The sequence below is a fragment of the Acinonyx jubatus genome, chromosome A1 (genome assembly GCF_027475565.1).
Source record: "Acinonyx jubatus isolate Ajub_Pintada_27869175 chromosome A1, VMU_Ajub_asm_v1.0, whole genome shotgun sequence".
Taxonomy (NCBI): Eukaryota; Metazoa; Chordata; class Mammalia; order Carnivora; family Felidae; genus Acinonyx; species Acinonyx jubatus.
Window position 1 is genome coordinate 88,244,272 of NC_069380.1, and position 16,751 is coordinate 88,261,022.

General features: G+C 40.0%; 1 protein-coding gene across 1 annotated transcript; it reads right to left on the reverse strand.

Moving 5' to 3' along the window:
* Window positions 1-15,296: 15,296 nt before the first annotated feature.
* LOC106970339 (olfactory receptor 56-like) lies at window positions 15,297-16,388 on the reverse strand. The gene is given in 3 exon segments (XM_015066957.2): window positions 15,297-15,659; window positions 15,662-16,010; window positions 16,012-16,388. Coding segments are annotated over 3 exon segments (945 nt in total). The 5' UTR covers window positions 16,267-16,388; the 3' UTR covers window positions 15,297-15,318.
* Window positions 16,389-16,751: the final 363 nt, after the last annotated feature.

The window sequence follows — 16,751 nt, forward strand, 5'->3', positions numbered from 1 at the left end:
CAGGCTTGGCTGGGATAGAGCTCTGAGGGCACTGCCATACTCCTAGAGAAAAAAAGGCAAATAACCTGGAGGAAGATGGCATGGAAACATCTTTTTTTTTTTTAGTTTATTTACTTATTTTAAGAGAGTGAGGGAGAGCACATATGCACAAGTATGCATGCTCAAGCTAGGGAAGGTAGCAAGAGACAGAGAGAATCCCAAGCAGGCTCTGCACTGTCAGCACAGAGCCCCATACAGGATTTGAACTCATGAACTGTAAGATCATGACCTGAGGTGAAGTCAGACGCTTAACCAACTGAACCACCTAGGTGTCCTGGAAACACCAATCTTAAGACAGCCTAGGGTACACAGGGAGAGATTTTTGCTCTTCTTGGAGCCTTCCATAAGTGGCAATGTTCATGGAGAACCCATTCTAGGAACCAAGGAGCTAGCTGACACCATTTACTTCCCTGCCCATCACCAAAAAAAGAGAGCCACCTGTGGAAAACAGCACAGTACCAACATGGCTGCATAACTTGCTTACATGAAGCCCCACACCCCTGCACTCTGGTGGGACTTCCCTTCCCAGTCATGTTTGCCTCAGTCCCAGCACAACAGTACCTTCCTCCAGAAAGACCAGCACATGTTCTGCCCACACCACATCTCCCAACCAAAGGGTTCTTCTGGGCTTCTGTTCTAGTGGAAGTAGTATCAGGTCTCATGTAACAAGCATATCCGAGCACACCTAACTGAAACATGCCACATTCAGACCAGGAACCAAACACTGCTTGTCAAGGAGAGCCTGTGCAGATGACTGGCATGAAGGATAGGGCAGCCAGAACACAACAGCAGACCACATGCAACACACACTGGAGGCACTCCCTGAAGCCCCAGGCCTTGGGCACTACATGACCTCTTCTTCATAAAGCCATTACATTCAGGAGCAGCAGACATAACCGGCTTTTCTAAAACAGAGAAGAAGGGAGAGACCTAGACAACTTGCTAAGACAGAGCAATTTATCCAAATGAGAGAACAAGATAAGACCATGGCCAGATATCTAAGCAAAATAGATATAAGTAGCGTATCTGATGGGGAATTGAAGCAACAATCATGAATATACTCCCTGGGCTTGAGAAAAGAATAGAAGACATCAATGAGACTCTTACCACAGAGATAAAAGAAGTTAAAAAATCAATCAGACATGAAGAGTGCAATAAACAAGGTTGGAAACAAGCATGATGCAATGAACAACAGGCTGGAGGAAGCAGAGGAACAAATTACTGACTAAAAAGACAAATTAATGGGAATGATGAAGCTGAATAAAAGAAAGAATTATAAAATGTGAGAATAGATTTAAGTAACTCAGTGACTCCATAAAACATAATAACTTGCATATTACGGAAGTCCCAGAAGAGGAAGGGAGACAAAAGGGGACAATTTATTTGAAGAAATAATAGGTGAAAACTTCCCTAATCTGGGGACGGAAACAGAAATGCAGATCCAGGAGGCACAAAGAATTCCCAAAATCAACAAAAGCAGGACAACACAAAGACGTTTAGTAATTACATTTGCATAATGTGGTCATAAAGAAAAAAATACTGGGAGACTCTCGGAAGATGGCAGCATAGGAGGACACTGGGCTCACCTTGTCCTTCTGATTGCTTAGATTCCACCCATATCTGCCTAAATAACCCAGAAAACCACCAAAGACTAGCAGAATGGACTCTCCAGAGCCAAGCATAGATGAGAGGCCCACGGAAGATGGTAGGAAAGGCAGAGAGGCGGTGCGTGCTACACGGACTGGTGGGAGGGAGCCGCAGTGGTGGAAGAGCAGCCCACCCAGCAAGGCAGAGCCCCCAAAGTCTGGCTTGCAAAAGCAGAGGGGCCAGACTCCGTGAGTTCTGACAGCCAGTGGGACAAACATCTGGAATGTTAAAAGTAAACAGCTCTGCTCTTGGAGAGTGGGGAGAGTGAGAGGACACTGGGAGGGAAGTTGTTGAGCCCCGGAAGACAGAGCTCAGCTTGGAGGGGGAGCAAAGGTGCTGGCCAGCGCCATCTCCCTCTCCCGTCCCCCAGCCAAAATTCCAAACAGAACCAGTTCCTGTCACTGAACTTGCTTACACCGCGCAAACACCCAATGCTGTGTTTCTGTGAATCCATCCCTCTGATGGGACTACCTCCCTCCTGGTGCTGCAGGGCCCCTCCCAAAGGGGACCACCCACAGCAAAGTGAGCTAAGCCTGCCCCTCCTGCCCCTGTGCACCTTGCAGATCCACCCCAGCTAATACACCAGATCCCAATGAAGCAACACCACAAGCCTAGCAATGTGCAAGTAGCCAAGACAGGGGTCACACCACTCCACAGTGAGTCCTGTCCCTGGTAGAGGGGAAGATAAGGTAAACACGAGTCTGACTGTGGCGCCAGCGGTGGCCTGGGAGCAGACATCGGGGCTGACTGTAGCCCCACCCACCAACACAACTTACTCCAGACAGCACAGGGGAAGTGCCCTGCAGTTTAGAGCCACCACAGAGTATACCCAAAATGATGAAATGGAAGAAATCTCCTCAAAAGAAACTCCAGGAAGTAACAACAGGTAATATATTGATCAAAAATAATTTAAGAAATATAACAGAATAAGAATTTAAGAATAATAGTCATAAAATTAATTGTTGGGCTTGAAAAAGCACAGAAGACAGCAGAGAATCTATTGCTACAGATATCAAGGGACTAAGATAGTCATACGGAGCTAAAAAATGCTATAAATGAGGTGCAAAATAAAATGGAGGCAGCCAAAGAAGGCAGCCAATCTTCATGGATTGAAGAGGCAGAGGAGAGAATAAGTGAATTAGAAGATAAAATTATAGAAAAAGAGGAAGCTGAGAAAAAGGGAGATTAAAAAAATCTAGGAGTATGAGGGGAGAAGTAGAGAACTAAGTGATGCAATCAAAGGAACAATATCCATATCATAGGAATTCCAGAAGAAGAAGAGAGAGAGAAAAGGGCTGAAGGTGTACTTGAACAAATCATAGCTGAGAACTTCCCTGATCTGGGGAAGGAAAAAGACATTGAAATCCAAGAGGCACAGAGAACTCCCTTCAGACACAACTTCAATTGATCTGTATGACATATCATAGTGAAACTGGCAAAATACAAGGATAAAGGGAAAATTCTGAAAGCAGCTAGGGATAAATACACTCTAATTTGAAAAAGTACACCCATAACAGTAGTCACAGACCTATCTACTGAAAGTTGGCAGGCCAGAAAGGAATGGCAGGAAATCTTCAATGTGATGAACAGAAAAAATATGCAGCCAACAATCCTTTATCCAGCAAGCCTGTCATACAGAATAGAAGGAGAGATAAAGGTCTTCCCAAACAAACAAAAACTGAAGGAATTCATCACCAAGAAACAAGCCCTACAAGAGATCCTAAGGGGTACTCTGTGAGTGAAATGTTGCAGGGACAACAAAGTACCAAAGACATTGCTAAGAGCATGAAACCTACAGCCATCACAATGACTCTAAACCCATATCTTTCTATAATAACACTGAATGTAAATGAACTAAATGCTCCAACCTAAAGACATAGGGTATCAGAATGGATTAAAAAAAAACAAGACCCATCTATTTTCTGTCTACAAGAGACTCATTTTAGACCTGAGGACACTTTCAGATTGAAAGTGAGGATATGAAGAAATATCTATCATGCTACTGGAAGTCACAAGAAAGCTGGAGTAGCCATACTTATATCAGACAAACTAGACTTTAAATTAAAGGCTGTAACAAGAGATGAAGAAGGGCATCATATAATAATTACAGGGTCTATCCATCAAGAAGAGCTAATAATTATCAATGTCTATGCACCAACTACAGGAGCCCCCAAATATATAAAACAATTAATCACAAAAATAAGCAACCTTATTGAGAAGATTGTGGCAACTGCAGGGGACTTTAATACTCCACATACAACAATGGATAGATCATCTAGACACAGGATCAATAAAGAAACAAGGGCCCTGGATGATACATTGGATCATATGGGCTTGACAGATGTATTTAGAACTCTGCATCCCAAAGCAACAGAATATACTTTCTTCTCAAGTGCACATGGAACATTCTCCAAGATAGATCACATACTGGGTCACAAAACAGCCCTTCATAAGTATACAAGAATTGAGATCATACCATGCATACTTCCAGACCACAATGCTATGAAGCTTGAAATCAACCACAGGAAAAAGTCTGACAAACCTGCAAAAGCATGGATGTTAAAGAACACCCTACTAAAGAATGAATGGTTTCACTCTTATGTGGATCCTGAGAAACTTAACAGGAACCCATGGGGGAGGGGGAAGAAAAAAGAAAAAAAAAAAGAGGTTAGAGTGGGAGAGAGCCAAAGCATAAAAGACTGTTAAAAACTGAGAACAAACTGAAGGTTGATGGGGGGTGGGAGGGAGGAGAGGGTGGGTGATGGGTATTGAGGAGGGCACCTTTTGGGAAGAGCACTGGGTGTTGTATGGAAACCAATTTGACAATAAATTTCATATATTAAAAAAAAAAGAATGAATGGGTCAACCAGGCAATTATAGAAGAAATTTAAAAATACATGGAAACAAATGAAAATGAAAATACAACAATCCAGACACTTTGGGATGTAGCGAAGGCAGTCCTGAGAGGAAAATACATTGCAATCCAGGCCTATCTCAAGAAACAAGAAAAATCCCAAATACAAAATCTAACAGCACACCTAAAGGAAATAGAAGCAGAGCAGCAAAGACACCCCAAACCCAGCAGAAGAAGACAAATAATAAAATCAGAGCAGAAATAAACAATATAGAATCTAAAAAAAAAACAACCAGTACAACAGATCAAACAAACCAAGAGTTGTTTTTTTGAAAAAAATAAACAAAATGATAAACCTCTAGCCAGGCTTCTCAAAAAGAAAAGGGAGATGACCCAAAGAGATAAAATCATGAATGAAAACGGAACTATTACAACCAATCCCTCAGAAAAATAAGCTATTATCAGGGAATAGTATAAAAAATTATATGCCAACAAACTGGACAACATGGAAGAAATGGAAAAGTTCCTAAGCACCCATGCACTTCCAAAACTCAAAAAGGAAGAATGAGAAAACTTGAACACACCTATAACCAATGAAGAAATTTAATCAGTTATCAAAAACCTCCCAACAAATAAGAGTCCAGGACCAGATGGCTTCCCTGGGGAATTCTACCAGACATTTAAAGCAGAGATAATACCTAACCTTCTCAAGCTGTTCCAAAAAATGAAAAGGGAAGGAAAAAGTCCAGACTTATTCTTTGAAGCCAGCATTACTTTGATTCCTAAACCAGAGACCCAGCAAAAAAAGACAATGACAGGCCAATATCCCTGATGAATATGGATGCAAAAATTCGCAATAAGATACTAGCAAATCGAATTCAACAGCATATAAAAAGAATTATACACCATGAACAAGTGGGATTAATTCCTGGGCTACAGGGATGGTTCAACATTTGCAAATTAAACAATGTGATACATCACATTAATTAAAGGAAAGGAAAGAACATATGATCTGGTCTATCGATGCAGAAAAAGCATTTGACAAAATTCAGCATCCTTTCTTATAAAAATCCTCAAGAAAGTCGGGATAGAAAGAACATACTTAAACATCATAAAATCCATTTATGAAAAGCCCACAGCTACTATCATCCTCAATAGGAAAAAACTGAGAGTTTTCCCCCTGACATCAGGAACACAGCAGGGAGGTCCACTCTCACCAGTGTTGTTTAACATACTGTTGGAAGTTCTAGCATCAGCAATCAGATAACAAAAGGAAATCAAAGGCATCAAAATTGGAAAAGATGAAGTCAAGCTTTCACTTTTTGCAGATGACATGATATTATATATGGAAAATCCGATAGACTCCACCAAAAGTCTGCTAGAACTGATACGTGAATTCAGTAAAGTCACAGGATACAAAATCAATGTACAGAAATCAGTTGCATTCTTATACACTAATAATGCAGCAACTGAAAGACAAATAAAGAAACTGATCCCATTCACAATGGCACCAAGAATCATAAAATACCTAGGAATAAACCTAACAAAAGATGTAAAAGACCTGTATGCTGAAAACTATAGAAAGCTTATGAAGGAAATTGAAGAAGATATGAAGAAATGGAAAAACATTCCGTGCTCATGAGTTGGAAGAATAAATATTGTCAAAATCTCAATACTACCCAAAATTATCTACACATTCAATGCAATCCCAATCAAAATTGCACCAGCATTCTTCTCGAAACTAGAACAAGCAATCCTAAAATTTATATGGAACCACAAAAGGCCCCGAATAGCCAAAGTAATTTTGAAGAAGAAGACCAAAGCGGGAGGCATCACAATCCCAGACTTTAGCCTCTACTACAAAGCTGTAATCATCAAGACAGCATGGTATTGGCACAAAAACAGACACATAGACCAATGGAATAGAATAGAAACCCCAGAACTAGACCCACAAACGTATGGCCAACGAATCTTTGACAAAGCAGGAAAGAACATCCAATGGAAAAAAGACAGTCTCTTTAACAAATGGTGCTGGGAGAACTGGACAGCAACATGCAGAAGGTTGAAACTAGACCACTTTCTCACACCATTCACAAGAATAAACTCAAAGTGGGTAAAGGACCTGAATATGAGACAGGAAACCATCAAAACCCTAGAGGACAAAGCAGGAAAAGACCTCTCTGACCTCAGCCGTAGCAATTTCTTACTTGACACATCCCCAAAGGCAAGGGAATTAAAAGCAAAAATGAATTACTGGGACCTCATGAAGATAAAAAGCTTCTGCACAGCAAAGGAAACAACCAACAAAACTAAAAGGCAACCAACGGAATGGGAAAAGTTATTTGCAAATGACATATCGGACAAAGGGCTAGTATCCAAAATCTAGAAAGAGCTCACCAAACTCCACACCCAAAAAACAAATAACCCAGTGAAGAAATGGGCAGCTAACATGAATAGACACTTCTCTAAAGAAGACATCCGGATGGCTAACAGGCACATGAAAAGATGCTCAACGTCGCTCCTCATCAGGGAAATACAAATCAAAACCACACTCAGATATCACTTCACGCCAGAGTGGCCAAAATGAACAAATCAGGAGACTATAGATGCTGGAGAGGATGTGGAGAAACGGGAACTCTCTTGCACTGTTGGTGGGAATGCAAACTGGTGCAGTCACTCTGGAAAACAGTGTGGAGATTCCTCAAAAAATTAAAAATAGACCTACCCTATGACCCAGCCATAGCACTGCTAGGAATTTACCCAAGGGATACAGGAGTGCTGATGCATAGGGGCACTTGTACCCCAATGTTTATAGCAGCACTCTCAACAATAGCCAACTTGTGGAAAGAGCCTAAATGTCCATCAACTGATGAATGGATAAAGAAATTGTGGTTTATATACACAATGGAATGCTACATGGCAATGAGAAAGAATGAAATGTGGCCCTTTGTAGCAACGTGGATGGAACTGGAGAGTGTGATGCTAAGTGAAATAAGCCATACAGAGAAAGACAGATACCATATGGTTTCACCCTTATGTGGATCCTGAGAAACTTAACAGAAACCCATGGGGGAGGGAAAGGAAAAAGAAAAGAGTTTAGAGTGGGATAGAGCCAAAGCATAAGAGACTCTCAAAAACTGAAAACAAACTGAGGGTTGATGAGGGGTGGGAGGGAGGGGAGGGTGAGTGATGGGTATTGAAGAGGGCATCTTTTGGGATGAGCACTGGGTGTTGTATGGAAACCAATTTGCAATAAATTTCATTTAAAAAAAAAAAGTCAATACTACCTAAGCTATCTACACATTCAATGCAATCCCAATCAAAACTGCACCAGCATTCTTCTTGAAGCTAGAACAAGCAATCCTCAAATTTGTATGGAACCCTGAAGACCCCAAATAACCAAAGTAATTTTGAAGAAGACCAAAGCAGGAGGCATCACAATCCCAGACTTTAGCCTCCACTGCAAAGCTGTAATCATGAAGACAGCATGGTATTGCCACAAAAACAGACACAGAGACCAGTGGAATAGAATAGAAAACCCAGAATTAGACCCACAAAAGTAAGGCCAACTAATCTTTGACAAAGCAGGAAAGAACATCCAATGGAAAAAGACAGTCTCTTTAACAAATGGTGCTGGGAGAATTGGACAGCAACGTGCAGAAGGATGAAACTAGATCACTTTCTTACACCATTCACAAAAATAAACCCAAAATGGATAAAGGACCTGAATGTGAGACAAGAAACCATCAAAACCCTAGAGGGGAAAGCAGGAAAAACCCTCTCTGACCTCAGCTGCAGCAATTTCTTACTTGACACATGGCCAAAGACAAGGCAATTAAAAGCAAAAATGAACTATTGGGACCTCACAAAGATAAAAACCTTCTGCACTGCAAAGGAAACAATAAAAAAAAATAAAGACAACCAACAGAATGGGAAAAGATATTTGTAAATGACATATTGTACAAAGGGCTACTATCCAAAATCTATAAAGAGCTCACCAAGCTCCACACCTGGAAAATAAATAACCCAGTGAAGAAATGGGCAGAAAACATGAATAGACACTTCTCTAAAGAAGACATCTGGATGGCCAACAGACACATGAAAAGATGCTCAACATCGCTCCTCATCAGGGAAATATAAATCAAAACCACACTCAGATACCACCTCATGGTGGTCGAGTGGCTAAAATGAACAAATCAGGAGACTATAGATGCTGGAGAGGATGTGGAGAAACTGGAACCCTCTTGTACTGTTGGTGGGAATGCAAACTGTTGCAGCCACTCTGGAAAACAGTGTGGAGGTTCCTCAAAAAATTAACAATAGATTTACCCTATGACCCAGCAATAGCACTGCTAGGAAATTACCCAAGGGATACAGGAGTGCTGATACATAGGGTCACTTTTATCCCAATGTTTATGGCAGCACTTTCAACAATAGCCAAATTATGGAAAGAGCCTAAATGTCCATCAACTGATGAATGGATAAAGAAATTCTGGTTTAGGGGAGCCTGGATGGCTCAGTCAGTTAAGTGTCTGACTTCAGCTCAGGTCATGATCTCCTGGTTCATTGATTCGAGCCCTGCATCAAGCTGTGTGCTGACAGCTTGGAGCCTGGAGCCTGCTTCAGATTCTGTGTCTCCCTCTCTCCCTGCCCCTCCCCTGCTTGCTCTGTTTCTCTCTCTCAAAAATAAACATTTTTAAAAAATTAAAAAAAAGAAATTCTGGTTTATATACACAATGGAATACTACATGGCAATGAGAAAGAATGAAATATGGCCTTTGGTAGCAATGTGGATGGAACTGGAGAATGTTACGTTAAGTGAAATTAGTCATACAGAGTAAGACAGATACCATATGTTTTCACTCTTGTGTGGATCCTGAGAAACTTAACAGAAGACCATGGAGGAGGGGAAGAAAAAAAAAGAGGTTAGAGAGGGAGGGAGCCAAAACATAAGAGACTCTTAAAAACTGAGAACAAACTGAGGGTTGATGGGGGGGTGCAAGGGAGGGGAGGGTGGATGATGGGTATTGAGGAGGACACCTGTTGGGAGGAGCACTGAGTGTTGTATGGAAACCAATTTGACAATAAATTTGATATTTAAAAAAAAGAAAGTGAGAGGGTGAAGAAACGTTTATCATGCAAATGGATATCAAAGAAAGCCAAAGTAGCAATACTTGTCTTGGACAAAAAAGACTTTAAAACAAAGACTGGGGGCACCTGGGTGGCTCAGTTGGTTGAGCATTTGACTTCAGCACAGGTCATGATCTCATGGTTTGTCAGTTTGAGCCCCGCATGGGGCTCTGCGCTGAACACTTGCTCAGAGCCTGGAGCCTGCTTCAGATTCTGTGTCTCATCCTCTCCCTATCCCCCGCTCATGCTCTGTCTCACTTTGTCTCTCAAAAATCAATAAATGTAAAATTAAAAAAAAAATTTGACTGTAACAAGAGACAAAGAAGGGCACTGCATGATCATCATGGAGATAATCCAACAAGAAGATATAACAATTTTATTTATTCCTCAAACATGGGAGCATCCAAATAAATAAAACAATTAATAAATTATGACAAGCGGGGCACCTGGGTGGCTCAGTTGGTTAAGCGGCTGACTTCGGCTCAGGTCATGATCTCACGGTCCGTGAGTTTGAGCCCCGCGTCGGGATCTGTGCTGACAGCTCAGAGCCTGGATCCTGTTTCAGATTCTGTGTCTCCCTCTCTCTGACCCTCCCCCATTCATGCTCTGTCTCTCTCTGTCTCAAAAATAAATAAACGTTAAAAAAAATATGACAAGCACTGGGTATTGCATATATACGTGATGAATCACTGAATTCTACTCCTGAAACCAATATTGCAGTGTATGTTATCTAACCAGAATTTAAATAAAAATTTAAAAAAATTAATAATAAACATGAAGGAACTAATTGGCAGTAATACAATAATAGTAGGGGAGTTTAATACCCCACTTACATCAATGGACATATCATCAAAACAGAAAATAAACAAGTAAACAGTGGCCTTTTTAAAAAATATAATTGTCAAGTTAGCTAACATACAGTGTATGCAGTGTGCTCTTGGCTTCAGGAGTAGACTCCCATGGTTCATCACTTACAACACTCGGTACTGTCCCACCAAGTGTCCTCCTCAATGCCTATCACCTATTTTCCCCTCCCCTGCCACCCCCCACCCATCAACCCTCAGTTTGTTCTCTGTATTTAAGAGTCTCTTAGGGTTTGCCTCCCTCTTTGTTTGAAACTTTCCCCCCCCTTCCCTTCCCCCATGGTCTTCTGTTAAGTTTCTCAAATTCCACATATGAGTGAAAATATATGATATCTGTCTTTCTCTGACTGACTTATTTCACTTAGCATAATGCCCTCCAGTTCCATCCACGTTGTTGCAAATGGCAAGATTTCATTCTCTCATTGCTAAGTGGTATTCCATTTTATATATAAGCCACATCTTCTTTATCCATTCATCACTTGATGGACATTTGGGCTCTTTCCCTAATTTGGCTATTGTCAATAGTGCTCTATAAACATTGGGGTACCTGTGTCCCTATGAATCAGCACTCCGGTATCCTTTGGATAAATTCCTAGTCGTGTTATTGGTGGGTCATATTTTTAATTTTTTGAGAAACCTTTACTCTGTTTTCCAGAGTGGTTGCACCAGTTTGCATTCCCACCAACAGTGCAAGAGCGTTCCCATTTCTTCACATCCCTGACAAAATCTGTTCCCTGTGTTGTTAATTTTAGCCACTCTGACCAGTGTGAGCTGGTATCTCAATACGGTTTCTATTTGTACTTCCCTGATGATGAGTGATGTTGAGCATCTTTTCATGTGTCTGTTGGCCACGTGGATGTCTTCTTTGAAAAAGTATTCATGTCTTCTGCCCATTTTTTCACTGGATTATTTGTTTTTCAGGTGTTGGGTCTGTTAAGGTCTTTATAGATTTTTGGATACTGTTTACCCGATATGTCATTTGCAAGTATCTTCTATTCTGTTGATTGCCTTTTAGTTTTGTTGATTAGGAAAAATGGCTTTGAATGACACTCTGGACCAGATGGACATAACAGATACTGCGAACATTACATCCTAAAACAGCAGACTACACATTCTTTTCAAGTGCACATATAACATTCTCCAGAATAGATCACATGTTAGGCCACAGAACAAACCTTAACAAATAGAAGAAGAATGGAGTCATATGATGCACCTTTTCTGACCACAATGCTATGAAACTAGAAGTCAACCACAAGAAAAAATTTGGAAAGACCACAAATACATGGAGATTAAAGAACATCCTAATAAAGAATGAATGGGTCAACCAGGAAAGCAAAGAAGAAATTTTAAAAATGTGTGGGAACAAATGAAAGTGAAAACACAATGGTCCACAACCATTGGGTTACAGCAAAAGTGGCCCTTAAAGGGGAGTATAAAGCAATACAGGCCTATCTCAAGAAGCAAGAAAAAACTTAAATAAACAACATAACTTTATACCTACAGGAGCTAGAAAAGGGATGGCAAATAAAGCCTAAAGACAATATAAAAAAGGAAATAATAAAGATTGAGCTGATATAAGTTATATATGACTAAAAAACAATAGAACAGATCAATGAAACCAGGAGTGGATTCTTTGAAAGAATTAATAAAATCAATAAACCTCTAGCAAGACTTACCAAAAAAGAAAGAGAAAGGATCCAAGTAAATACAATCATGACTGTGAGAGGAGAGATGACAACCAATGTTACAGAAATACAAACAATTATAAGATAATATTATGAAAAATTATATGCCAACAATTGGGCAATCTGGAAGAACTGCATAAATTCTTAGAAACATATCAACTACCCAAACTGAAACAGGAAGAAATAGTAAACTTGTACAGACTGATAACCAGCAAAGAAATTGAATTAGTAATAAAAAAATTGTCACAACAAAAAAAGTCCAGGGCCAGATGGCTTCATGGGTGAATTCTACCAAACATTTAAAGAAGAGTTGATATCTATTCTTCTCAAATTATTCCCAAAAATATAAATGAAAGGGAAACTTTCAAACTCATTCTATGAGCCCAGTATTTCCTTGATTGCAAAACCAGACAAAGACCCCACTATAAAAGAGAATATCCCTAATGAACATGGATGCAAAAATTCTGAACAAAATATTAGCAAATTGAATCCAACAGTACATTAAAACAATGTAGATTTTGGCTCTTGGGCTGCAAGTGTGGCTCCGTATTCACAAACCAATCAATGTGATACATCACATCAATAAGAGAAAATATAAGAACCACATGATCTTGTCAATAGGTGAAGAACAAGCATTTGATACAGTACAACATCCATTCATGATAAAAACCCTCAACAATGCAGAGTCAGAGGATATGTACTTCAAACTAATAAAGGCCATCTATGAAAAACCCACAACTAATATCATCCTCAATGGAGAAAAACTGACAGCTTTTCCTGTATGGTCAAGAATAAGACAGGGATGACCACTCTCACCAGTATTATTTAACATAGTCCTGGATGTTCTAACCACAGCAATCAGACAAAAAAAAATAAATATAAGGAATCCAAACTATTAAGGAACTGATAAAACTTTTACTGTTAGCAGATCATGTGATACTCTACATAGAAAACTCAAAAGACTCACCCCCCCCAAAAAAAAACTGCTAAAAGCGACACACAAATCCAGTAAATTTGCAGTATACAAAGCCAATGTACAGAAATCTCTCACATCTCTATACAACAATAATGAAGCAAGAGAAAGAGAAATTAAGGAATAAATCCGACTTATAATTGAACCAAAAAAACATAAGATACCTAGGAATAAATCTAACCAAAGGGGTAAAACACCTTTACTGTGAATAGCATAAAACACTGATGAAAGGAACTGAAGATGACACAAAGAAATTCAAATACATTTCATGCTCATAGATTGGGAGAACAAATATTGTTAAAATGCCTATATTACCCAAAGAAATCTATACATTTAATGCAATCCTCTATCAAAATACTAACAATGCTTTTCAAGGAGCTATAACAACAATGAGGATGGTTAAATAGGTGACGAGGATTAAGGAATGCACTTGTGATCAGGACTGACTGTGGTATGTAGGTATACCTGAAACTAATATTACACAGCATGTTAACTAAAAGGAATTCATATTAAAAGCTATTAAAAGAGAAACTAGTTACATATTGTTATGTTGATGTTGCTTATTAAAGAAATTAAAAAACTGGTAAAATGGTCTGGAAGTTGAATAGACAAAAGAGTAGACAGTACCAATTGTTAAGCTACTGCCTCAGTTCCAAACACACACTCTACATTCCAAACTGTGATGCTGCTGCTGCCTTGTCACCAAGGTGTGAATTTGGATATGGCAGTAAGGATTCTAGAAGTCTGCAAGCCAGGACGAGGGAAAAAACTTCTTCATGATTTTCAGTTTTCCTTTCAAGATTTTCCCAGTAGTGTGTCTTCATCATTCCTTCTTCATCTTGGTGTTGGCTCCACTTAGCAAATTTTATTTTCACAATCACAGAACCAGTCTCACCGTGTCCCTTAGAGAAACCTGCTCTAGCTGAGCAGCACCTAAGCCTTAGTAATCTGGGGACAGAGACTCCTGTGAACTAGGATACCAGAACTAACTTTATGTCACCTACTTGTCAGAAGTCTGGGACCCAGCTCTGCAAGCTCCTCTTCTTCCTTTGGACTCTGGAGGAACTCCATAAGTTGGATCAGGGCAGCCTTCTCTGAGGTACAGGAGACATCTGCATAGGGTCCCTTCTGAGGTATGAATACCCGCTAGTGAGTGCCCACTCCTCTGAGGTTTGGGCTCCAAGTTGCCAAGTTTTAAAATCCTTACCTTACCTTTCCCTTTACATCCCCAGGTCAAGGAATTGTGGAAAAATTTCCTTCTATAATCCTTAACATTATCGTTTTGCCACTTCAGTGCTCAAATATCTAGTTAACAACTTTTTGTATTATGTTTTCTCTGGTAAAATAACCAATGTGGTTTTATTCCTGACTAGACACTGACTGATATACAAATTTTAAAATAATGGCTTAAATTCTGTATTTATTTCTGTTCTGATGTTCATCTTTTTAAAGAAATATAGTTTTACTGCTGCCGCACTTGAAGTATAGAAATAATCACAGCTACCACAGCGCGCTTAACATGAGAATAGTGCTTTAAAAATGCTTTCATGCATATTATCTCATTTGATATCTTCTTCTTGCATTCATTCAATAAGATTTTATTGAACCACTGCTATTTATAATAAACAGATTCATATACTGGAAAACTGTAGGTATATATTTGCATTTCCTAAAGGAAGCTTCATAAGGCCTCTAATGCAGCATGGCAGAAGGCTAGGAACCATATATGAAGAATCATAGAGACTCAATTTCTGCCATCTAGGAAGTTTCCACTTAAAATATCCATATTTGTCAAGTTGAATCATCAATTAAATAGTATAGAAGGTATGCAAAGGGAAGAGAACAGTGCCTAGCAATTAAAACACTCAATGAAACACAGTTATAAACAAGAAGAATGAAGAAATAGGTACATTTAATTCAAAACTTTATAAATGATTAATAATGACAATAATATCAATGCATTGCTTCTTCATGAGGCTTTAAATTTACAGATACTGATCCCTGTGAGGTAGCACAGGTCTCATGATTCTCTTCTACTGATGAGGAAACAGACACTCACAAGGGGTGAATGACTTACCAGTGTTATGCAACCAAGAGGAGGCAACACCAGCACCAGATCCCCTCTATTCAGTGCTGGCTGCCAATCCTGCAATGGTTCAGACCTTTCCTCAGGGCCTCCATCACGTCCCGATTCCTCAAGCTATAAATGAGGGGGTTGAGCATAGGAGTAAGGACCGTGTAGAAGATATAGACAACCTTGTCATGACTAGGGGCCTGGTAGCGCCGAGGCCTCAGGTAGATGAACATGGCTGCCCTGTAGAAGAGGGAGACAGCTGCTAGGTGGGAGGAACAGGTGGCCAGGGCCTTTTTACAGGCCTGAGCAGAGTGCATGTGGAGCACAGCCCTCAGGCTGTGAGCATAGGAGGCCACTATGATGGAAAAGGGAAGGAGCAGCATGAAGACACAGAAGCAAAGAGCAGAGTGTCAAAAAGGGTTGTGTCCATACAGGCCAGTTTTAATAAAGCTGGTACCTCACAGAAGAAGTAATCCACATTCCTTGAACCACAGTAAGGTAAACTCATGGCTGCCACCATCTGGATAATTCCATCTAGTATCCCAAAGGCCCAGGAACTCCCAGAAATCTGGAGACAGACTCTCTGACTCATGAGGACAGGATAGTGAAGTGAGTGGCTGATTGCCACATAACAATCATAGGCCATGAGTCCCAGAAAAATTCCCTCAGATCCCACAAGAGAGACAAAAAAAACAATTTGTATGCCACAACCCACAAAGGAGATGGACTTCCTGCCAGAGAGAAAAGTTGACCGCCATCTTTGGCATGATATTACAGATCAAAATAAGATCCATAAGGGAGAGCTGACTGAGGAAGAAGTACATGGGTGTGTGAAGCCGAGGATCTATGTAGATGAGGAAGATGAGGAGGACATTCCCACAGAGGGCCACAGTGAAGACTACCATAACCACAGAGAAGAGGACAACACCAGTCTGGCTATGGGAAAAGATGCCCAAGAGGATGAAGCCTTCTATAGATGATCGATTCAACCATATCCCCATGGCTCAGTTGTTCACAATCACCTGAGAACATGAACAGAGAAATTCTGGGTTTGAGTGACATGTCTTTATGTATCTCTGATTTCCTCTTCAGTCAGTTGGATCTTTTTTAATTTATCAAAGCTCAAAAACATGTCCTTTGAGACATAAAAGAGGGTGCTCTTTCATATTCCCATAACACAGATTATATGACCTTTGCCAGCTCATAGAATTGGATCACATATCTACATTTGTATGTATCCATACCAAAAATAATAGGAAAGTTAAATTACTTTATGTGTCATAAGACAATTGGACAATCCTTCTCTTTCAGGAAAAGATTGGTTTCCTCCATAAGACAGGGTTCTTTTTAGCTGGGATTACACAGCCTCAGTAAACTCTCTGTAACAGGACTTGGACCATTTCATGTCCAAGAGATAATTTATATGTGTTAACAATAAGAGCAGTTAATGGAGACTTGAGATGTTCTTTGTTTTGCTCAGGAGTAA